Source organism: Pseudopipra pipra, chromosome W, assembly GCF_036250125.1.
Source record: "Pseudopipra pipra isolate bDixPip1 chromosome W, bDixPip1.hap1, whole genome shotgun sequence".
Taxonomy (NCBI): domain Eukaryota; kingdom Metazoa; phylum Chordata; class Aves; order Passeriformes; family Pipridae; genus Pseudopipra; species Pseudopipra pipra.
In genome coordinates, this window is record NC_087580.1 from 41,207,518 (window position 1) to 41,232,738 (window position 25,221).

The 25,221-nt window shown below is 46.5% G+C and overlaps 1 protein-coding gene and 1 pseudogene across 1 annotated transcript; one reads left to right on the forward strand and one right to left on the reverse strand.

The window, feature by feature from the left end:
• LOC135405246 (zinc finger protein 850-like) overlaps nt 1–25,221 on the forward strand; it is a 195,080-nt pseudogene that overhangs the window by 6,178 nt on the left and 163,681 nt on the right.
• LOC135404710 (zinc finger protein 239-like) lies at nt 20,383–22,186 on the reverse strand. Its single transcript, XM_064639450.1, has 2 exons — nt 22,158–22,186; nt 20,383–21,989 (listed from the first exon to the last, which is right to left on the reverse strand). Exons 1-2 carry the CDS (start codon nt 22,184–22,186, stop codon nt 20,945–20,947), a joined length of 1,074 nt encoding a protein of 357 aa, XP_064495520.1. The 3' UTR covers nt 20,383–20,944.

Consider the following 25,221-nt stretch of genomic DNA (forward strand, 5'->3'; position numbering starts at 1 on the left):
AGGAAGTATGTGATGTCACAGAGGAACTGTGATGTCACAGGAATAATATGAGCTCACAGGAGATATGTGATGTCATATGATGGATGTGCCATCATAGGGGAGGTGTGATGTCACAGGAAGGATGTGATGTCACAGGGATGATATGATATGATATGATATCACAGGAGAGATGTGACATGATGTAATGGATGTGCCGTCATAGAAGAGATGTGATGTCATCGGGCAGGTGTGATATCACATGGGAGGCTGTGATGTCACAGAGAGGATGTTATGTCATAGGGGGACTGTGATGTCATAGGGGAGATGTGATGTCTCAGACGAGCTGTGATGTCATAATGGAGCTGTGATGTCACAGGGAGGATGTGATGTCACAGGGATGATATTATATCACAGGAGAGATGTGATGTCATATTATGGATGTGACATCATAGGAGAGATGTGATGTCATAGAGGAATTGTGATGTCACAGGAGAGCTGTAATTTCACAGGGGAGGACTTGACATCACAGGGATTGATATGGTATCACAGGAGAGATGTGATGTCATAGGGAAGGATATGATGTCACAGGAAGGATATGATGTCATGAGGAGCATGTGATGTCATAGAGATGTGACACATCCCTCCCCCAACCTTGCTCCAGCTAAAGCCATGGAATTTGTCTTTGTTTCCCTTGAGTTCAAGGTCAGGCTCTTTTATTTCCATGGATGTCTAGAGATGAGTTAAGGGGAGCTCAGACCTTTTGGTGAGGAAGGACTTGTTTACTCTGGAGCATTTGAACTCAACCTTTGTTCCTGGTTTCTTCCCACTCTTTCAGAGTAGTTCATTTCCCAGGGTGAAAGCTCTGATTCCCCAGCACAGTCAGGTTCTCCTGAGCTCAGGATCTTTCACTGGTCTCATTTTTCTCTGGTATTGATTCTGTGCCAAATTCTTGCTTCCTAGTTCAGTGAAATGTTAGAAGAGAGAGAATCTCACCTTGATCTTGGACAGAACACTTATAGACTTCTTTATTCTATTGAATTCTTCCCTATTAGTTCCGGATGACAGGACACCCATGTGGAAAGTCCCTCTTCTGGTTTTCAGGACTTAAAAGAGATTCTTTTCTGAGGTCGGTATTTATTGTGGTGTTATTTATTCAGCTGCGAGGGTTGAATTGAGTGTTCCTTGCACCTTTAAAAAGTGCAACCCCTTTAATCTGTTGTTTTAAAAACCATGCATTAGATGTCAGAGGGCATAAAGACAGCACGTAGAGATAACCCTGATGTAAGTGATGGTTCCAGTCATCCCGTGTATGGATAAAAGATTTCCAAGGCTTTGTTCCAAGGCTGGGTGCACATGGACTGGGGAGAACTTTGCCTGCCGGAGCCGCTCTCCCTGCACCGCCAGGAAGAGCAGGGACCGCGTCGCCCCGGCCGCAGCGGCGCAGAGGCTGCTCGGGAGGTGACAGTGTGCTAGAGGGAGCTGCCCACTCGCTGTCCTTACTGCCTGCACAGCGCAGGGCTGGGGGGAATTGAGCCAGGCAGGAAAAGGGAATGGCGGCGATCCCACGGTGCTGAAATGATCCGGGAAGAATGAAAGAATGCAGTTTCTGAAGCATTTACTACAGTGACACTTTTTTTAAAATATATAAAGAAACAATAAATTGGGTGTTAAGTTGGACTTTTCTTGGTGTTTTTTTTTGGGGGGGGGGAGGGGATATACTTTGTCCCATCCAGTCCCCTCAAAGGAGCTTTCTTGAATGTACCTTCTTACAGCTAATTTGAAGGATTAGTTTAGATAAGCCTCGTAGAATAGATGCATTTCAGTGAAATCGGGGCACATGTTTTTTTGGCTCTGGTGCAAGATTCAAACTAATTTTTTTCTTCCTCTTTGGCTCAATTAAAAGCCATCTTAAAACACTCCCAGTATATTGTGTGAGTGCAGGGCTTGAGGCGTGTGGGATTGAATGGAGACAGAGAAAGAACTAACATTCAGAAACATATCTGCTTCTCTGTCTCAATTAATAAACCCCAGAGTTTGACACATTAATAATATCCATAGTAATTGTGATTTGACTATATATTGTGACATGCATATGCACATGTGAGCATAAGGACATAGGAAATAGGTGTTGTAGTTTCTGCAGTTCTTGTGTTATGGGTGAGGGGAGAGAGGATTCGAGCTAAAAATTGTCTGAACATTTTGAGAGTGCAGAGACATCTGTCTGACCATCACTAGGTATGCTTTGATTTTCAGGCAGAGCATGTTAAAGAATGCAATAACTTAAAGCCAGCTGCACTCTTGAATTTTTGCTCTTTCAGCAATAACAATAGCACTAATAATTACTAATAGTTAATGAGCTAACAGATGCAATAACTATGTCTGGCCATTTTGACATATATGTTGGTTTAATAATTTTAAAATGATCATTACGTTCATAACAGGAAATCTCCCTTAACCTCTGATTAAAATGTAACATTGACTAAAGGATTATAGAGGGGACTTAATTTTACTGACTGTTTTAACAGTTATCACAGCTGTTGGAAAAGGAAAGGCAATTGAAACACTTCAAAAAAGGGGGGTGGGGAGGCAGAATGAGAGTAGTTTAATAAATGTAAACATGGTCTCTGAATGCCAAACATAAAAAATTGTTCAGATCTGTAACTCCAGAAAGCTGCTGCACACTATGTACTTTTGCCTTTTGTGGCTCACTGTGTTTCATTCATTTGAACACTGAGCAGTTTCCCTACTTTCTCCATTTAAAAATGTGCAACAGCGTTTAAATGTGGAACAAATTCAGCTGTTCATGTGCCTGGAGTTTCATCTTAGAATGCAGCTGATAGAATACTCAGCTGACAAGAAATAAAGGTTGTGTAGAATGGCTGTAACATTTCAAAAGTGGACACAGGTGTCACATCCTGTGAATGCTGCAGTGCAGTGATGGTTGGTGTACATATTTTATGTTTTTCTAACCGTTCTCATGTTGTGATGTGGGAATGGTGTGTGGAGTTCCCCTGTGAGTCTGTCTGGGTTATGTCTGTGTAGGGATGAACAGGAGTGTGTGTGTAGATTCCCATGCCTGTGTGTTTGTGTGTGTGCAGGGGGATTCTGTGCTAAACTCGTTGAGCTACGAGGTGCACAAAGGACCCCCTTGCTTTCTAAATTCCTTCTCGAGAGGAGCCTGGGGGTGGCTGGATCCAATCTCAGGCTCAGATTTTGGTTTCAATTGAAGGAATTATAGAGGTGTGGTTCAATCACTTTGTCCTGCAGGTTTTAGTGATGGCAAATCAGAAATATACCTATAAAATGAATGATTTATTATGACAAATGAACAGACAATTGATCAGACAAGTGAACAGATGAAAGATCTTAAAGAGAATTATTTACTGCACAGTATAAAAGCAAAAACCCCCTAGCAGTATAGTGTAAGATAGGACAGTGGAGTCTATCAAAGTAACTCTATTAAAGCAATTAGATCAAAGCCAGCAAAAAGAAACAATCCTGAAGCAAAGATTGAGGTAACTCACCCCACAATTACAGGGGGTAGTTCTCTCTCTTTCACTTAACCCTTGGGCAGTGACCATGAAGAGCTGTCCCTGCTTCATGGCAGAAGCTCCACACACTTCAAGGAAGTCTGTGGAAGAATCTGCCCCATGGCAGTTGGACGGGGCTTTTATAGTTATCAAGGGTTTGACTGCCAGACATATTTGCAGACCAGGGAGCAGCTAATCTGTCAAATCTTGCTTCAAAAAGCAGGATGTGTGTTTGAAGTTTCAAGAAGCATTTTGGGTTTATCCTAATTCAACATTAAAAACAGCACCTTGACACCAGCAGTAACTCACCACAGAGAGCTTGCTAAACCACAGTTTTTAGGTATTATCAGAGCAGAGCATCCTGCCAGAAATGGCCCCTTGATTCCATGAGGTTGCAAAAACTCTCAGGGTTCATTTGGTTCCATGAGGCCTCTAAGTGTCACAATGGCCCTGATGATTTCATGAGTTTCCACTATGCCCTAGGATTCCTTTGGTTCCTCAAGGCCCTGCAGTGTCACAATGGACCTTTGATTCCACGATGTTCCAAAATATCCCAGGGTTCCCTTGGCTCCAAAAGGCTCCCCAGTGTCCCACCGGCCCCTGGATTCCAGGAGGCCCTGCAGTGTCCCAATGGCCACTCAGTTCCATGAGCTCCTGTTCTGGTTGAGCTCAATTTCTATGGCATCGGAGGTGCTGCCCCTCGGGACACATTGTCAATAAACCATCCAGCTGACTTGGATGAGTGTAAGAACTGGGGAACACAGGATAATCAGTCATCCCCTGAACACCTTGGAAAATTCCCTACCTGACTCGTAACACAAATAGAAGAGTTTGGATGCGATTCCCAAATAGTTTGCAAACTCCAGTCATTCCTGACACCAGGATGGAAATTCAGCAGATAACTAAAGCCAGTCACCTTGGGAGCCCACAACCAGCGGGGCTGAGGGAGGCCCTGGCAGCTCCCCAGCACCTCCCTCTCAGTGGGACACCTCTGGCAGCCTCTCCCAGCTCGGGAACCCTCCAGTTTCCAACACTCCAAAGACCCTCGCTGATGCCCAGGACAATTCTGATGCCCCTCAACAAACACTCCTCCAGCTGTGACCCTTGTCTGTTGGCAAACACAAAGGGATTTGTGGGAGTGTTTCCCTGACAAGAAGGAGAATTTGGGAGAGGGACCTTTCCACACCCAGCTATTGATGTGTCCACACATCTCTGCCTGGGTGTGAGTGTGAATTGACTGTGGTGTGAATGTTGTTATTGTGAATCTAGAATTCAGTCACTGTTAAAATTGTAGCAAATGCTATTGAATCACTTGATAATTGCTCAATTACTCAATGATTAAGTGCTAGTAATGTCTTTTGCCTCCTTGTCTTTGGATCAAAATCCTTTGCACCCTGACCCAAGGCTCTGTGTAAATCATTCTTTCCTCAAAAAATATATTTTTTTCGTGACGTCCACTTTAAAATCTTCCTCCTTAGCTAAACTACAAAACAACTCCAATTAGCTGTAGAAATCTTGATGACTTGAAGACAATTAAAAGAAAGGAAAATAATTTGTTTTCCTGTGTTTTAATGGTCCCAAAGTGTGTTTGGATTTGCATCAGCTGTCAGTCCAAGATGGGCCATGTCAGAACTGGTGAGGTTGGGGGGTGAGGAGCAAGGTTGATCATCCAGGGTCAGTCTGGATCTCCTGAGGAGACACTCAGCATCAAGATCACTTGGAGAACACCTCTATCACCTCTTCTCTGAACTACAAAATATCCATCATTGAATTAAAACAAAAAAAGTACAAACTTGGAAGACTTGTTTTGAAATTGCCTTGAAGACAATTAAAGGAAGACAAAGAGATCCTGAGGGATTTCTGCATTTTAATGAGCCCCACGGTGTGTTTGCAGCCCAGCCCATGATCCTTAGGTACTGAGAGAAGATTGAAGAAGCTTCTCAGGAAGTCAGAAACCAAACTGCAAGTCCCTTGAAGCATTGCTGGGCCCCACTGAGGGCAGGCACTGACAAAGCCTCCCCAGGGACTCCTTGGAGCAGCTCCTTGGAGGCCAGGAGTGCAGGCAGACAAAGGCTCTGGGCAGGCCCCTGCAATGCTGAGCAAAGCCTGCCTTGGTTTTGTGGAGCACAAAGGCCAAGGCCTGAGCCCCAGGCCCTGGCCCAGCAGATCCTGTCCCTCCCGGCTGGCTCAGGGCTGTTTGGGGGGCACTGGGATGGGAGGGGGAGGAACAACAAAGGCCCAAAACTGGGCAACCCCTGCCAGGCTCCTGAGGGAGGGGCGAGGCAGAAACCAAGTGCAGAACCTGCCAGGAAAGTTGGTTGTGGTGGCCTGAGTGGCAGAGGCAGCTGCCAGAGGCAAGGGGACAAAGGCCTGGGTGCCTTTGGGCCTTGCAGCCCTGCCAGAGCCCTTGGCCATCTCTCCTGCAGGCTGTCCTGCCCTGGTCCTGCTGCTGCTCTGGCCTTGCAGGCTGCACACACCCCTCCTGCTTTCCCACCCCCTCCCAGCAGCATTTCTAGACCCTCCCTGATGTCTCTGCACCAGCTCTGGCTGTTGCCATGTGCACTTGGCCTTCTGAACTTGGATCCTGAGCCCCTGTGCCACAGGACATCCCTGCCAGAGCCCAGGCCCTTCTCCTGGGGGTCACTGCAGAGCTGAGCAGATCCAGGTCACCTCCCATTCCTCTGCCAACCCCCTGGGCCTGCTTTGGTCTCTCCAGGTCCTTGCCCTGCTCCCAAGGGCTGTGGGGGTGCTTAATTTCAGGGCTTGGGGTTTAGATCTCAGGGTGGGGATTAGGCAGAACTTTGGGAGGTTTGTTGTTCTGCTGGCAGTGTCTGGGTCATGATTAGGGGAAGAGGGTTTTGGGCTGGTTCAGGATTAAAGCTTGACTTTTCATACTGGTAATACAGATTTGGGATTGGGGTGGGCATTAGAGGATGAATAAGAGTCTGGAGTTCTGGGTTTGGGCTTTTTCTGGCTTGGAATTAGAGCAGTGGATTTCTTTTCAGTGGGAGGGACAGCAGTTTTGGGTAGTGTTGGGGCTTGAGGTTACAAAGTGCATAAAGGAATGTTTGCACAGTCAGTGTTTCAGCACCCTCAGCATTCCCTGAATCTGGTTTTACCTCATCAAAATCTTTCCTCTCTGTTGGCCATGCCCCTCTTTCCTTCCTCAATTATCTTCTCCCTTTTGTCCCAGTTCCTCCCAACCTCCTCAGAACTGTCATCAGGATGGGCTCAGTTGTCGGAGGACAGAAACTGTGTGAACAGTTTCCATTGCATTTCTGCGACCTTCACCTTGGCATGGCTGGGTGCAGACAGTAAAAAAAATACTGCGCCACTAATATGACTGCAGGTCCTGTGCCAGGGTGAAGGAGGAGTTATGCTGGCAGGAAAACAAGTTTTATGGACACCTGGTGTGGTCCAATTAGTAATGTACAGCTCAGTGTGTTTACCTTATGTATCCAATGTAACCTGAAAAAGAATCACATGTCTCTGCATCACAAGCAGCATATAAGCTGCTTTTCCTCTAATAAAGCGGACATTTTTGCCAATCATATTGATTTGTGTGCATTTCTGTCTGAACCCCTCCGCCGTTATCTGGCGCCCGTTTAGCAGGGAGTTCTACTTCGTCGAGTTCTGCAGGGACGCAAGGCGAACGGAAGGAGCTGAGGGAAGCGGTCGTGGGAGGTGATGCTGTCCCCGGCATCACGGAACAAAGCCATGCGCATGGTACAGAGGAATCTCACCCTGGCCCGGTGAGTCGACCGAGGGAGAGAGCATGGGGCCCGCGGCATCCGAAGGGGATGAGGCCGCGGAAACGCTCCTCCGATACATATTCTCTCTAGGAGAGCCTGTTTCTGATGGAACCGCCCCTAAGGGGTTGATGGCATGGGTGAGAGCGAGGACTCTACTTCCCGCTGCTCGAACCGCCTTTCAGGTGTCCACAAGGGACGCTATAAAGGAATTCTTTTGGGACGAGATCTCTACGGGGTCAGGAGCCCCTAGAACGTGTACTCTGCTTTGGCGTCTGGCAGTTCAGTCGCTACGAGAGTTAAGTTCTGAGCGACGGGAACTCATGAAGGTTCGGACGGCTCTGTCGGGAGATGGCGGGACTACGGTGGGTCCCCGCCCCGTTCGGTCTGCTGTAGGGGGGATCTCCGTGCCTGCGGCTGCGATGTTGCGAATGCTAGGACCCTTAGAAGCAGCGAGATCACCTCCGTTTAGCACCGTGCATGTAGCAGCAGGACGTGTAGGGGCTGCAGGAACATCACTAGCGGCGGAGAATGAAGCTGGAGCCGTGCCAGCAGCACCGCTCTCTCTTGCGGCTGCGCAGTCGGCAGTGTCGCTCCTCACTGTGCCTGCTGCTGCGCATGTGCCAACTGGACCGGCACTGCTGGGAGCCTCCGCGTCCCTAGATGGCGCTGCACCGCTGGCGCCTGAAGCCTCCACGAAACCCGGAAGAAAGCCACTGAATCGCTGCCATGGCAACAGATGCTGTTTTCGAAAAAAAAAAAAAAAAAAAAAAAAAAAAAAAAAGACAAACCATGCCGTTTCCAGGTGTGGTACATATGAAAGAAAGTAGCAGCTATTGGGCCTTGCATTGGAAGATGCTATATTAGCACAACGAGCAACACCGAAAAAGTGCCACTTCTCGTTGACAGGAGAGGCAGGCTAGAGAACTGCCTTTCCGTATTTTTTGTTAACTCTCGTGTTAATTGTGTTGTGTGTCCAACGTTGTTGTGAGCTCACTGTATTGTTAACGGTACCGTGCTTGTGTGTGTGTGGAGAAGCGGCCATACGTTTGTTAGTAACTGTTAAAAGCCAGAGGTGAGAGTCCGGGAGAATTTCCTCCCGTTAGAGTGTCTCGGGTACACATAACAGCATAAAAATTCCCTTTAGGATTACTCAAACAGCTGCCAGAGTCCGGCGTGCGGGCGCTGGGGCCGCGCGCCAGGGCTGGGAGCTGCGCGCTGGGGCTGCCGCTGTGCCGGCTCGGCCGTGGGGGAGGCGGCGCTGGCAGCCACGGCAAAAGGCGGCAGGGGCACCTCGGCGGCAGAGGCAACGCCGACAGCTACTTCTGCAGAGCCAGCCAGACTTCTGCGGGCATCCCCGGGAGCTGCACGGCGCACGGAGCAGCCCGGGGAACAGCAGCTCGGCGGTGACTGGCTTGCGGGGGAGTTGCCCTGCAGAATCCAGGCATGTCAGTAATTGAGAACAGAAACCAGAATCTCTCTCTTTAGTCCTTCTACTCACTTGTAGATAACTTAAAACTAAAAGATTGTGTTTTACTAAAAGTTAGCATGCAAGAAATTTTAAGAGTTTCCCAGAGAATGAATCTTTATATAAAAGCTTTAGTGAATTGCCTTGTTTTTAGTTACATTTTACCCCTGTAAAGACCTTCTGCCCAAATTTCGTGTTCAGTCTTAGCAGGAGACATAAGGTTCACACAATAGAGATCATTTGTTGCTTAGCAACTGGGTGGGACTCAAACCACCTCCAGCAGTTTCTCAGGACTAGGGAGAGAGTAGAACTTATACACCAAAAACTACAAATCTGCAAATAAGATAAATGGAAAGCTAGCAGGCTGAGGATTTCCTTAATTCTTAGGTAAAACATCTCTCTATCTTTCTGTTATAAACTGAGAAGTTATTGTGACAGTGGAAATCACATCTTTAGAATTGTATTTAAAAAGGTTTACTCAGCTGATTTTAACATTTGGATGTTTAGTTTACATTCCTGTCTGATATTATTTCTTTTCCTTGGTCAAGCTTAGTGAATTCATTATTTTTTCCTTTCTTTTTTTCTTCTGTGTTTATGACAGAGTTGCAACTTTGAGTTGCATTTCATGTGCTGTTTAAGCAATTGTTAATATTCTATTTATAACATAGCAGCAAGTACATTTTTTTTTTTTTTTCAGATTTTAATATATATCTTCTGTCGTGGATTCGTACAGTATGTACAGAGCAGTTTGGTCAAACGAAACGTATTATATGTTTTTAAATGTTTTATAACTGCTGATATAGCATACAGCCTAATTGCTTTTCTAAAAACACTACTCAGGCACACACTATGCTGTGAAGTTTGACTTATCTCTCTTGGCACTGATGTTATGTCAACAGTTATACTACATGAATTTCAGATTATTTTTAAAATAACCTAACAAGATGCAAAATGCGTGTGTTTATACCGATAAAAGAGCAGATTGCTAAATTACACTTTTCCAAAACTATTGATGCGTGAATTAGAACTTTTTATGCCCATTTGATTTATAAAGCAGAAATGTCTGGAGACCACATGATAATCTGTCAGGAAATCAGCAGAGATTGCAATAAAGCTGAGTTACTAGAGTCAGGTTGAATTTAGTAAAATTTTTCTAGTTTGCCTCCCAATATAACGATCTCAAAGCTAGATTTAGTTAGCTTTACATTCGGGAAATTAATTAAAACCTGTGAGTGATTTAGGATTTTAATATAACAGGTGTAGTTTTTACCTGTTCTGTGCTGTTGTTCCACGATTATGGAGTTACATGTTCTTATAACTAGTTATTTGTTTTCCTTTGTGCTGCTTATGTTGTGAATTTTGTTCCCTTACCGAAATTTCATAGATAAAAGAACTAAAAATACGAGCAGATGATGTAGATCACATCTAAGGAACCGGCTGCAAGCTGGAATCTGGCCTTCTATATCCTTCTGAACTGCACATGTAGCTTAAGGCTGAGTATTAAACAGAATGATCAAACAGTATTTTTTCACTGTCATAGACTTAAATGCGAACTTTTGAAAAAGATGAGCTTGACAATGACTATAATAACTTGATGGCACAATTAAGTGTGACAGATTCAGGCAGGGGAAGTGCATCTGTCAGTGCATCTACTGCTGAATCTTCTATGGGACTTGCTCTTAATATGACCTCAACACAGATATCTGCAGTAAAACACATCCAATTTGGAAACCATGGGCAGCTTTTGCCAATACAAAAAATACCAACACGTTGTGATGAAGGTTTCTTTCTCAGTGACTTAGCAAATAAGAACTGCTCTCTAGTAAGCAGCTATGAGTTTCAGACACTGGCTGGACATGGAGCAGAATCAACTGTTACAGACTGTCTCCTCAGGTCTGGGGAGAGTAATTTGAAAACTATGCAAGAAACGGATTATGGACAAATATCTGCAGAAGACATAAAAACAGAGACAGATTTTTTCCTCACAGGAGACACCATATTGATGTCACCCTTCAGCTGTTGCTGCCAGTGCAAGTTACAGCCAATCTGCAGCACCAGTAGAGATGTCTGAAAAAGAGATAATCTGTATGGAAACAAACACAGATAGTTTGGCAGAGGTTATGCCAGAGGTGCTTTCATTCATATCTCACAAAGAATATGAATCCAAGGATGAAGACTTGTCTTCACTGAATCATTATGAATTCAAACATACAGTGATGCAGAAATAATTAACCAATTAACCAGTAGTGCAATCAACTTAGAAAAAAAAAATATATTGGAAATTACACCCGGACAGATTGAAAGTTTACCTGACAATCCAGAAGCCAAAGTCCAAAGTGTAACTGAAGACAGCAGTGGAAAGGATTTTAAAGACATTAGTGTATCTCAGAATCCAAAGAAACCTACTAATATTGTAGCTTGTGAAGTTCAATGTGAGTTTAATACAAATCTGTGCCTGATGCATGAAGAAGTGGACAAAGATGAACTGCAGGAAGCCAGCACTGAGGTAGAACATACTCAGGAATCAAAAGCACTCCTGCATTCTGGCAGCCAACTTGAACCAAACAGCCTTTGCCAAAGAGGAAAAAGTGAGAAAACAGAAATAGGTCTACCACTGAATGTACACAAACATTCAGCTGTTTGGAAAGCAGCTCCACTGCAGACTGCTTGTCACTGGTATCTAGGACAGAGGAGGATTCTCTCCCCACAACTCATCCAGAGCTGCCAAAAGATCACACTCTGCGAAAAACACCTTTTGTCTCCGTGTTGCCTGTGCAAACTGTGGAGCAGAGGAATGTCTGTTTAGATGCGGATTTAGAAGATGATTTCTTGACTGAGATAGGGCAGACGTGTCACTAAGGGGAAAGGAAGACAATGGAAAACTATAGAACTTTTAACATCCTGAGGCCTAAGGGTTGTCGCTGTATACAACGATCTGTTTCTGTGCTGCTCATGTCACATCAGTGATGTTTGTGAAGATCAGGCAGACTGGTGTGGTTTGGGAACTCTACATCAGACATTAACTATTTTGCAGTGCTTGTATTTGTGTTTCATCTCAGTAGTGTTACAGTGGGTAGCAAGATTTATTTGGAATCAGTATATGACAGAAACCTTTTGGCTTACGAGTCTTCCCAAGATTATATGTGATTGTGCAATAACAATTTTTGGGGTAAAATTCTATATCATATCCAAACTAGAAAAACTTTAAAAGGGTGGATTGCTTGTCCAGTTTGAAAACTACTACCAAGTTGCCAGACAATGCTATGTATTTGGTATAGGGGTCAGTGATTTAAGAATTTGTAAAACACTTTTGCAAGACAGAAATGGGGAGAGAACAGGTGGCAACCCCCTCAGTTCATTTGCAAAAGTTGTTTCATATGTTAAGTTTTTTTTTGTACACAGGTGTTGGTAGCTGCCTGCATGATGAATGAAACCTTGGAAAGAAAGAACAAGGTTGATGCTGTTTTCTGCAGGTAACAATGGTAACATCAGGAGCTGTTGTGGCTAACAGTTTCCTCAATATTGTTAGAACACAGTTTTTGGAGCACAATTCTTTTTGGTATTATAAGCATAGTTTTTCTTAGTCATATACACCTTTTTAGTATATTTTTGTATATTTTTTTTAAGTACATGAAATTAAGGATTTAAGAGAGTGTACGAACTTTAAAGTAAGTATTACAGGAGCACAATTTGTCAGCATTATGAGCACATTTTAGTGTTGTTAAGGCACAGTATTTTTAGTTTTGTTGGAGCACAATTTTTTAGTATGTTTAAGCATATAATTATAGAAGGTTAAGATCTTAGATTATTCACTGGGTATTGGTGGAGGAAAGTTCACCTGTTTGGTGGAGAAGCTTTAACACCATAAGGTACTAGAGAATTAGTATGGTTTCGTAACTCATGAGACAGTAAAATGAGATTCAAAAGTATGTGTGTGTGAAGTGTGTTTGAATGATGGTGGCCACCGTGTGAAAGTGAATGAATGAAAATGTATGCATGTATATGTGTGAATATTCACTTACACAAACACTTTTGGATAAACAAATACACCGATACCTTTCCATAAAATGGCAAGAAATCCTGAACAAACTCTCCGGGCTGCAATAGAATGGTATGCAAAGAGTGCAATAGAAACGGAAGATCCAGTGTTAATATACGATCATGTCATTGTGTTATTCAAGGGCCAAGGGGTGAAAAAGAATAACAGAAGACATATGGCCCAGAGTTTAATGGAGTTCCATTTCCAAGGATGTTCTGAACAGAGTGGAAGTTTCAAGAATAAACCCTACATTTAAAGAAGTACTTTTAGGCACACTTTGAGAGCACACATCTTAGGGTCAATAGGTTGTTGAGTTTATTGGTGATGGTGGTGTTGTTGTATGTTTGCGCTTATTGAGATGTTATGGATACAATAAGGAATGTTACAGAAATGCAATTTAAACTGTTCAAACTTCAACGGGGGATTTGTCGGAGGACAGAAACTGTGTGAACAGTTTCCATTGCATTTCTGCGACCTTCACCTTGGCATGGCTGGGTGCAGACAGTAAAAAAAATACTGCGCCACTAATATGACTGCAGGTCCTGTGCCAGGGTGAAGGAGGAGTTATGCTGGCAGGAAAACAAGTTTTATGGACACCTGGTGTGGTCCAATTAGTAATGTACAGCTCAGTGTGTTTACCTTATGTATCCAATGTAACCTGAAAAAGAATCACATGTCTCTGCATCACAAGCAGCATATAAGCTGCTTTTCCTCTAATAAAGCGGACATTTTTGCCAATCATATTGATTTGTGTGCATTTCTGTCTGAACCCCTCCGCCGTTACTCAGTTTTGTGATGATGCTGTGCAACCTCATGGAATCAAGGAGGCAATGTCACTCTGCAGAACTTTATGGAATTACGGGGCCATTGTGACACTGGGGAAAGCCATGGAATCAAGAGGCCACTGGGACACTCCAGGGCCCCATGGAGCCAAAGGAACCCAGGGACAGTGGGCAACCTTCTGAAATAAAGGGGCCAATGTGACACTGCAGAAACCCATGGAATCAGGAGGACTTTGTGGCACTGCAGGGCCTCTTGGAAACAAAGAAACCCTGGGCCACAGTGGAATTTCATGGAATCAAGAGGCCATTGTGACACTGGGGAACCTCATGGAACAGAAGGAATCCAAGGACACTGTGGGACTTCATGGAATCAAGGGGCAGTTGTGACACTACAGGGCCTTATGGATCCAAAAGAACAGAGGGAAACTGTGGAATCTCGTGGAACCAAGGGACTGGTAGGGCCTCATGGAACAAAAGGAACCCTGAGACATTTTGGAAGCTCATGGAACAAAACGTCCATTGTGCCACTGCAGGGCCCCATGGAAATAAAGGAACACAGGGACACTGAAATGTGGTGGAAAAAAGGGGCCATTTTGACATGTGGGGCCTCATGGAAACAAAGGAACCCTGAGACATTTCAGAGCCTCATGGAACCAAGGGGCCACTGTGCCTCCCCAGAACTCCATGGAATCAAGCAGAGCTGCTGCCTCCCCCCCGCCGCCGCACGGACCGGAGTCGCCGGCTCTGCCCCGCTTGGACACCTCTGGAGTCAGCGTGTTCTTGGGCAGCACAACTGATCTCAGACCAGAGAGTTTCCCACATTTTGTTTTGCCCCCTCTTTTCCTCAGGGACAGGGCAGCCTCTTCCCATGGTCCCTCTGCTCACACAGGGTGTCCTGCTCTTCTCCTGGCACATCCCATCTCCCCACAGAGCCTTTCCCCAGGGGAACACGTCTGTGCTGGCCTGAGCAGCCCTTCCTGCACCCCCTGCCTGTGATCCCCACAGCTTCTGAGATGGGGGTGCTGCTCTGCAGAGCACGGGGGCTGTGGGGCCCAGGACCATGGGGGCCTCTGTTGGGCTGTGCTGCTCCAACTGGGAGGCAGAGCCAGCTGATGGTGCTCCCTGCCACTGACCACCTCCCACAGATGCTCCTGTGTGGCCATGGAGGGGGCTCAGAGGGGACCTGCCTTGTTCCAGAGCTGGGACATGGCTTTGGGGGCTGCTCTTGGTCAACCTTTGGAAGTTCACTGAGGGGAACACAAGTCACTTGCAAGAGTTTTCCCTCTACCTGTTGCATCCCCTGGAGTTGCAGAGCTCTGTTTGCCCCTTCGCAGCAAGATTTAGTACTTTATCTCTGTGTGACTCCACCCTGGGCAGGATTCTGCTCCAGGGCTCCATTCCCTGCTGACTGGATGGGACGGGCTGTCCCTGCAGATCCTCTGTGCTCTCCTGCACTTCCTGATTTCCTACAGACAAGTCCTCACCTGCCATCAGAGCCCTCACAAGCTGCAGAGCCCCAGGCAGGTGACTTGGAGACCATTTGCCACTGGCCACCAGGACAGAACATCTGACCCAGCCCTCAGTCCCTCAAGTACCCCAGTGAGTCACTTCTCTCACTGCAGGGACTGAATGGGGAAACAAGCAAAGCAATGAGACTGGAGAGTCTATTCCTTGGCCTTGTTCTTTACATCAACCTTTCAGAAAGAACAAAGTCTTCAGGAACTGCCCATGGGGATCCCCTTTCCTGATGGAAATGATGTTAAGGAGCCCAGCTCTGTCCCAGCAGTGCCCAGGGCCTGTCCCTGCCCATGGTCACAGGACTGACACCCAGCAGGGACTGAGCTGCCAGAGCACTCAGGCCTTGGGCAAGGAGCAGAAAGGAGAGGGAGACAGTGGGAAAAGAGCATCTCTGAAAAGGCCAAGAGCTGCTGCTCCCTGGCAGTGCTCCTGTACCAGGACTCTTTACCCTTTCTCCTCTGCACACAGGCACTGCCCTCCAGCTTCAGGGAAGTTCTTGGAGGGAGAACAGACTTTGTCCTGTTTGGGAGACTGACTGATCTGGGTGTGAGTGTGGATGTGCTGGAGGGCAGGAAGGCTCTGCAGAGGGATCTGGAAAGGCTGGATCAAGAAGGTCAAGTGTCAGGGCCTGCCCTTGGCTCCCAACAACCCCCTGGAACACTCCAGGCTGGGGGCAGAGGGGCTGGAGAGCTGCTCAGCAGGAAGGGACTTGGGGGTGCTGCTTGACAGGGGCTGGATATGAGGCAGAGTGTGCCCAGGGGGGCAAGAAGGCCAAGGGCATCGTGGCCTTTGTGGAGAAGAGTGTGGCCAGCAGGAGCAGAGAACTGATTGGCCCTCTGTGCTGGGCACTGGGGAGGCCCCACCTGGAGTGCTGTGTCCAGTTCTGGCCCCTCAGTGCCAAAAGGCCCTGGAGGGGCTGGAGCGTGTCCAGAGAAGGGAACGGAGCTGGGGAAGGCTCTGGAAAACATGTCTGCTGAGGGACGGCTGAGGGAACTGGGCTTGTTGAGTGTGGAGAAAGGGGAGGCTCAGGCAGGACCTCATTGCTCTCTACAAGGCTATTTGAGAAGTGGCTTGTAATTTTTATAATCTGTGTATATAGATACATATGCCTTGTATTTGTGGAAAATAAATCCATTTCATTCAATGTCCCATTTCACCAGTGAGAACCTGCGTTAAACTTTGATTGTATTTTGTACTTAATGAGTTCGTATCATTAACGGTTGGGTATATTGTAGAACTCACATTTGACAGCAGTAACAGCAGTAACAGGAGACTTCAGGTATTTGTGGAGGAGATTTTTGGGGCCTGTTTCTTGGTTTTGGGAACACAAAGGCTGATGCTTGGCAAGGATAGAATATTGTTATTGTAGTGTAGGTCACATTTTTATGAATTGATGGATGTCCTGCAGCAAACAGGGCTGATGTGCAAATGTGTGTGTCAGTGTGTTCTGGAACCTGGTTGTGTAACTGTCTGATGGGATCTGTGAGAACTAAGAGTTGGTGTTTAGAAATGATCTCATACCTGAAGAACAACAGAGCATATCTGAAATCCCATGGGAATTTTCAGTTTAGAGGGTCAAACCCACAGATATTGCACAGTCTGTTACAATGAAGGCAAGACCAGTCTGATGATAATGAGGGATCTGAGCCTGTGAGACCCAAGACTTGTGTTCCTAATGTTAAATCCTGAAATGTCTAAAACTGCAACTTTTAACTGACCTGCTCTTCAAAAAATAGCAAAATTAAAGATTAAAATTAAACCCCGCAGTGTCAGGAGCAGATCTTGGCTGACCTGCATGTTCCATGCTAAATACAAAATTGAGCACTTCAGTCATAATGGTCTGCACCTTTCCTGGATTGCCCTGATGCTGTTTGTGCTGAACAGGTGTTACAATAAAGGCAGTTTTACCTGTCCCTTGTTTACTTTTCTGAGCTCTTTGGAGCTGTCTTTTCTTGTAAGAGCAATATGTGGTTATCTATGTTTGTCTGGTGGTAATTTCTCAAGGGATTTGTGTACAGGACTGGGCCTGAATTTCTTGGGTGGTTTGCACAGGTTCTTTGATAACACATTCCCTGGTGATACTTGAAATTTTTTTATAAAATGTCTTTTGTAGCATATGCTGTCATCTGTAAAGCTTGTTTGTTTTTTTTTCATTCAGGGATGGGACTCGTGTAATACTCACAGTCTAATGCTTGGTCCTTAGGATTTCTTTATTATTTTTAATTTTAATTCAAGTGTTTTAATATCACATTTTCCCTGCAGATGTGTGGAGGAATTGATTTGCTCACTGTAAGCAAAATAGCTGCTCTTGGTTGAAGGGCTTGGTAAGTTGTTCTTCCTTAATAACATTTACTTTTTAGCTTTTTAAAAAAAGACCTTCACAAAGGTCTGGCTTTGCACAAAATGATATGTAATGCCAGGACAGTTTTTTATTTGTTTGGGGGATTTTTTGATTTTTTTTTTTTTTTAATTAAACTACTGGCTGATAGACTTCAGATCATTCCTCACATAGTCAAAAAACCCACAACATTGGCAGGCTTGAGTAGAAAAAATAAAATTAATAATTAAAAAATTTCTCATCTCTACTTGATGAATACGGGAACAGAATCTTTTCCAGTTTCCTTCACTAAAAGGAATTTGGTCTTGACCTTTTGTTGTCCCTGGCACATTTTGTGACTTTGGACCAGTTTTATCACCGAGTTCAGTCCTGAGGTAAAAAAGTGGAATTCATGAATTGGAGGAATTCAGTTTTTAATGCGTGTCCATGAGCTTAGTTTTGAGGCTTTTTTGGCAAGTATTTAATCTCTTCTGCTCCTGGGCTCTGTGAGTTTTATTACTTTGTTCCTTCAGAAGTCTTAAACTGTTTTTCCCACTGCAGGTCTGTGTAGAACAGCAGATTACTTGCCACGTTTCTCCTTCCAGCTCTTCCTCAAAACTCTTCCTGTGCCATCCACTGACACCTTTCTAGCCCCCAATCATCTGCTCGAATCTCTAAAACATGTGACTCATGTTCCATTTTTATATTCACCTTCACGTGACTCCTGAATCTTTCTGTGTGCGTTTTTGTTTGTTTTCTCACTGGGTTGTAAATGAGCTGTTGTCACATTTGTTTTGTTGAGTAAGACTTTGGGCTTTCCGTTACACACCGAGTAATTCTTCCCTCCTTTTCTGCTTTATAATCCTTACCTAAAGGAAGGGGCTGAATGTGAAAGCCTTAATTTACTTAATGCAACAGTTGTCTACAAAAGAAGTTGCTTCAAACCCCAATTGCAAAAGCATCCAAATGTGTGGATCTTGAAAGATCCAGTATTGCCCTCTCTGGTGAGCGTAGATAATGTTTAGTTGAAGCACTGATGTTTATTATCAATTTTTTTAAGAGAAGAGGGAAAATACTTGAAAACACTTCATTGAAGTTTTATTGAAGTTGACATACTTTGCTTAATGCAATAAAGGTTATGATTTCAAAATAACACCCAAAAAAAGAGTGCATCTGTGAATAAAGTCACATCTTACCGGGAATTCCTCTCTAAATGTGAGAAACCTGGCAAACAGCCTTAGCTAAAAATACCCAAACCTACATGAGTTGTGCTTTGACTGCTGTGCTTACAGAACATCTGATGGTGGTAAAATATAAATATGTAAAAAATGTTTAAATAAAATAAATGTTTAAATAAAATAAATGTTTAAATAAAATGGTATCCAAATATAAATTTGAATTCCTATGCCTTATATATATATAAAAAAATATAAATACGTAAAAAATGTTTAAATAAAATAAATGTTTAAATAAAATAAATATTTAAATAAAATAAATGTTTGAATAAAATGGTACCCAAATATAAATTTGAATTCCTACACCTTAAATACATTAAAAAACATATAAATAAAGGTATAAAAAATGTTTAAATAAAATAAATGTTTGAATAAAATGGTACCCAAATATAAATTCGAATTCCTACGCCTTAAATATAAAAAATAAATAAATAAATGTATAAACACCGAAAACCCTGAAACAACTCAGGAACTTCCTTTTTGCTGTGAATTTGGACTGTGTGAAATCGGCCATAAAAGTTATGTGTGAGCAAACTGCCTCTCTTGTGATCTCTCACAATCTACTTATATTAAAACACGGCCTCAAATACATAAAAATTAATCCTTTAAATTCTCCTCTTCCCTTGGTACCTCCTCAGATGCACAGAAGGAAAGCTGTTGGATTTCAGTCTCCCACTTGAGGAACAGAAGGTTTCAATAGACCTCAAGTGGCTGAAGCCCTGGGTTTGGCCATCAGGCCTTGTCTTTCACTGCTGTGGTCTTTTAATAGAGCAACAGAGAATTGCAGCAAAAAACTGAAGAGAAAAACTTTGTAAATTTTGTTTCAGAATCGTTGCCTTGAACCTTTGGTCGAGGTTGGGAATGGTTTGTCTCCCTTGGCAGGGAGGGTCAGTACTCTTTGTCATTCTGACATGACTGCCCAGGTCCCTGATTTTATCGTGGCCAAAATACTGGGCTTGGAAACCAAAGCAGGAGCTGGTAGATAACAGCAGCTTGAAAAATGGGCTGATGCCTAATTGATGTGGCAGAAGGAATGAAAGACTCGTGACAGCTAAGAAAAAAATTGGGCTTTTCAGTGCCTACCTCAGGTTGGGATGAATGCCTGTGTCTTAGTGGAGGAAGATGTTTTTGTAACTTTATTGAAACTTGTTAGTAAAATGTGCCTTAATTCCTAAGGAAACAACCACTGTGAAATCTTTAAAAACCAAATGTAGATTTCCAAAGGGTAGAAGTTGCTATTAATATTTTGGCCGTTCCTGTGGCATCTTTTTGGTGTGTGAATGACTTTGAGAACAAGAACGTGTTCTTAATCATAACACATTGTCCAGTCTCTTTACTGATAATTATTTTAAAAAGTTGAGAGAAGAGTTTAAGATGAAAGTTGTGGGGTTACTTGCAAAGTTTTTGGTAAAACCAATGCAGTTGAACCTGGTGGGGAAATTTGCCCTTAAATTGGTTTTGGCAGATCTCATGAGTGTCTAAGGCAGAGGCCAACCCAACTGGAAAGAGCCTTTCAAGGGTGACTAAGATGTAACTAAATTACCTTTTTGAGAGGTGGGGAAAGCTGATGTCAGGGATAAAATTTCCTTATGTTAAGCTTAGTGAAAATATAATAATATATAAATATTAAAATTATTTTATTGGTCTTATTTATGGCTTTTTCACTGTGCTTATGTTAGTACTTCTGAGTGTTTGTGACAATAATGGACAGCTTTGGGTTTTTTTTTTTTATTTTTCATGTTTTGATACCTCAGAAAAGGCATTAACATTAAAAATCATTCAAAATTTTATTTCATCTTCAAACACCGAAATAGATTTGAAATGAGGTTAATGAGAACAGTGGGGGGAAAAGAAACCAAGCCCAAAACCAAAACAACCCCAAAACCTGTTCATTTTTCCATTGTATTTTAAACAAGGAAGTCTGTAGAGCAGCAGAAAACAGGACACGTGGGCAGGTGTGAAAGTCAGACTGGGGCTTGTTGCACTGGTTCCAGTGCCCTTTGCTTCAGTGTAACTGGTCATTTTGAGATGAGACTGAGGAAACTGGGCTGCCAAGGCAGAGACCACTGGCTGGCCCCACTGGTTTTTGCTGGGCAGTGGGTAATTTCTGCCTCACTTGTCAGAATCAACCTACAGTTATCAGAGAATGGGGTAGTGGTGAATTTGGCTTTCAGACTAAAATAAGGTTAAACTTACACATATTCAAAAGAATAAACTGATGTTGGAGTGCAGATACTCAAAATCCTGAAGACCTTTTGAAACCTTTTCTGCGTGTCAGTTCTACTGCCGAAGCTCTTCCCGCAGTCGGGGCACTGGCAGGGCTTCCCTTACTGGTGGGTCCGTTGGTGTTTGGTCAAGGTAGAGCTGTCGGTGAAGCTCTTCCCACACTCCCCACACTTGTAGGGCCTCTCCCCGCTGTGGATGCGCCGGTGGGTGAGGAGGGTGGAGTTCTGCTTGAAGCCCTTCCCGCAGTCGGTGCAGCGGAAGGGCCTCCCATCCGTGTGCGTCCGCTCATGTCTGAGGAGATGAGAGCTGGTCTGAAACCTCTTCCCACATTTCCCACATGTGTAGGGCCGCTCCCCAGTGTGGATGCGCTGGTGGCTGAGGAGGTTGGAGCTGCAGTTGAAGCTCTTCCCACATTCCCAACACGTGTAGGGCAGTTCCCCAGTGTGGATGTGGTGGTGGGAGTGGAGGGTGGAGCTGTGTCTGAAACTCTTCCCACATTCCCCACACCTGTAGGGACGTTCTCCAGTGTGGATGCGCTGGTGGCTGAGGAGGTTGGAGTTGCAGTTGAAGCTCTTCCCACATTCCCCACACTTGTAGGGACGTTCCCCAGTGTGGATGCGCTGGTGGGTACGGAGGTTGGAGCTGTCACTGAAGCCCTTCCCACATTCCCTACATGTGTAGGGCCATTCCCCACTCTGGATGCGCTGGTGTTGGATAAGGTTGGAACTTTGCCTGAAGCTCTTCCCACATTCCCCACACTTGTAGGGACGTTCCCCAGTGTGGATGCGCTGGTGGGTACAGAGGTTGGAGCTGTCACTGAAGCCCTTCCCACATTCCCTACATGTGTAGGGCCATTCCCCACTGTGGATGCGCTGGTGTTGGATAAGGTTGGAACTTTGCCTGAAGCTCTTCCCACATTCCCCACACGGGTAGGGACGTTCCCCAGTGTGGATGTGCTGGTGGGTGAGGAGGGTGGTACTCCTGCTGAAGGTCTTCCCACATTCCAAGCACCTGAAGGGCTTCTTTCTAGTGGGAGGCTGCTCAGGGACCACCAGGCTGGAGCTCTGGCTCAAGCTCTGGTCGCCTTCCCGGCACAGGTTGGGTCCTTCTTCCTCAGAGCACCCTGGGATGGCTTTGGAGCCCCTCCTGTGGGGGGATCTCCGGCCCTTTCCCTCCCCGCTGCCTTCCTGCGCCGTGGAGCCCTTCAAAACGGCCTCTCCCACCAGGGTCTCAAGGGGGGATTTGTCCTCCGGGCTCTCCGTCCTCAGCTCGGGGCCTGGGGCAAGAAGCAAGAAGGACAGGCAGGGGATTTGCCTCCGGCCCACAGGGAAGGCCAAGGACATCCCCCCAACTCCGGCCCCGGCAAAATGGCGGCGCCAGCGGGGTTGTCCTGCAGCCGGGGCCATGCTCGGCTGACAGAGCCAGCACAACACCCGCCCAAAGGGACACTGACTTCCTCCTCACCTGCCTGGGGGGCCCACGGCATCTTCCTCTTCCTCGCAGCCTCCTCCTCCATCCGCCCAAGCTTTGGGAAGGACAAATCCTGATGGGGGGAAAACAAGGGCTGAGCGCGTTGGCTTGGGGGTTCCTCCTGCCCAAGTCCATCCCTAGAACTCACTGGGCATCCTGTGTCCATAAAAACCTCCAAAACACCAAGATTCAGCCCAGAAATCCCAAACCAACATGATTCAGATAAAAAACCTCTTAGAAATAGCGAGATGAACCTCCTCACAAACTACAAAAAGTTAAATTTAAGTGAAAAAATACACAAAATATGAAGATTCAACCCAAAAAAAGGTGTTTAATTGGGAGGATGAAAAGAGTGAGGTCACTTCATGAGCACTTGATTGAGTTGCAATATATTAATCAAAAGCTGTATTAATGTAGTATCACTTCAAACTCTCCAGGGCTGTTCCTCGAGGTTCTCTGGCCCCCTGCCAGCCCAGGGCTGTTTCTCCAAACCACCAAACCATGTGTGCCAAACACCCTGGTTGGTCAGTGCCGGCTGGGGGAGTGGGCACTCGGTGAGAGGATGAGAAAACTGCACCCGGGGCTGGGCTGAAAGAGGCTTCAGCACCACTTCTGATGGCCCAGGGGCAGCATCTGGCTTCTCCCAAACAGAGAGATGGCACTTGTTCCTCTGCAGGGAGTCAAGGGCAGGAGGGTGACTCCTGCATGGATGGAATGGCAGAGGATCCCTTGGGTCCCCAGGATGGATCAGCACTTGGGGATACAAACTGCCCTGGGGCTCAGGATGCAGCTGCCAGCACAGATTTCCCTGCAAAGTCTGCAGTGAGTCAAGCTCTGGAGAGCAGGTGTGCAGGGACCTAAGGGGATTATGGACAGGGGCCCAGCAGAGACAGACAGGGCCTGCAGGGGAAGGCACAGGGACAACCTGGCCCCCCACACTGCCACGGCCGTCTCTGCTCCTCCTTGCAGGCTCCGTGGCCAGGCACAGTTTGTGTTCCTGGGTGCCCACCATCTCAGCACTCGGAGACCCTCAAATCAGCGCCCGCAGCTCTGCAGCAAAGCCCCAGCTCACCTGGCACACAGGGGATGGACACAGCACCTTCTCAGGGATGGGCATTCACAGCTTTGTGTCTTCCCCACCACGGGGCTCTCCTTCCTCAGCAGCACCTCTGCCTTGCACTTATTCTCAGCCTCACCTCAGGGACAGCTCTGGGCTCACCTCCGCGCCACTTCTCAGCCTCACCTCAGGGCCTGGGCTCAAGGACAGGAACCTGCAGGGAGGGGACATCAGGTGCAAGCTCAGGGCTGCCTGCTTGCACTGGCCTCTGGGCTTCTTTCTCCTTCTACAACCAGCCCAGAACTCAGCCCGCTTTTCTAACACCACACATTTACAGACTAACCTTGGAGATAGATATGGACAGACATCTCTATCACCCTGGGGATAGAGCCTCAAGCATGTGCTGCCACAGGAATGGCAATCAGAGAATCACAGAATCAGCCAGGTTGGAAAAGACCTCCGAGATCATCAAGTCCAACCCTGGATCCAACCCCGCCGTGCTTCCCAGACCATGGCACTGAGGCCACATCCACTCTCACCTTCAACACCTCCAGGGACGCTGACTCCACCCCCTCCCTGCCCAGCCCATTCCAAGGCCGGATTACTCTCTGGGGAAAAAATTGCTTCCTCATATCCAACCTAAACCTCCCCTGGCACAGCTCAAGACCCAGCCCTCTTGTCCTACTGCTGCTTCCTGGCACAACAGCCCCACCCCCACGTGGCTCCAACCTCCTGGCAGGGACTTGCAGACAGTCAGGAGGTCTCCCCTGAGCCTCGTCTTCTCCAGCCTCAACACCCCCAGCTCCCTCAGCCTCTCCTCACACCACTTGTGCTCCACTCCCTTCCCCAGCCTCGCTGCACTTCTCTGGATCCTCTGACCCCAAAAATGCTCCCCCTCCCATAGAAAGGCCAAGGGCATCTGGGGACAGTTGGGGGGCTTTGTAGGGCACTGGGTGATTACTGGGGGATACTGGGACACACTGGGGGGAACCAGAGAGCATTGGGAGGACTGGGGGGTTACTGAGGGACACTGGGAGGGCACTGGGAGGGACTGGGGGTGAACTGGGGCACACTGGAGGCATTGGCAGAGAACTGGGGAGTTACTGGGGGATACCTGGACACACGGGGGGGATACTGGCAGGTTACTGGGCCATACTGGGGGTTACTGGGTGCTCACTGCAGGATCACTGGGCCATACTGGGGGGCAGTGGGAGGTCACTGGGACACACTGGCTGGTCACTGAGGGGGTTACTGGGCCATACTGAGGGTAACTGGGAGGTCACTGGGATATACTGGGGGCACTGGGATCCCCTTACCCGGATGTGGCACATGTCCCCCCCAGATTTTGGAGGGCATCCCTAGGACCCCTCCCCTGGGGGCTGGGGGACCCCTTGAACCCCACTGCTGGGCTTTAGGGGACCCCCTAAAATCCCCTCAAAACCCCAGAAATCCCCCCCTCGATCCATCGAAACCTCCTCAAGGACCCCTCATCCCTCCCCAGCACCCTCTAAACCCTCTCAGTGACCCACAAAACCCACCTGAGACTCCCCAAGCCCATTCAGGGACCCCCAATCCCCCCACGGGCCCTCCAAACCGTCTGGGACACCTTAAACCCCCCAGAGACCCCCAAACTGCCTCGAAGGTCCCCGCAAAGCCTCCCAGGAACCCCAAACCTCCCCAGAGACCCCCAAAGCCCACCTGGGACCTTCAACCTCCCCCTCGAGTCCTTTCAGGGACCCCCCAAAATGTCCCCGGGAACTCCCGAACCCCCCCGCTAAACCCTCCCGAGCCCTCCAGCCTTTCCACCCACACCCGCGCTCCCCGCAGCCCCCGAGGGAATCCCCAGACCCC

What these genes read in the sequence shown, in the direction of transcription:
- LOC135404710 (XM_064639450.1), bottom strand. Translation starts at nt 22,186, where the DNA reads ATGTCCTTGGCCTTCCCTGTGGGCCGGAG. An exon ending in GCCTTCCCTGTGGGCCGGAG is followed by an intron (nt 21,990 to 22,157) that starts GCAAATCCCCTG and finishes ATCCCCCCACAG; the next exon opens with GAGGGGCTCCAAAGCCATCC.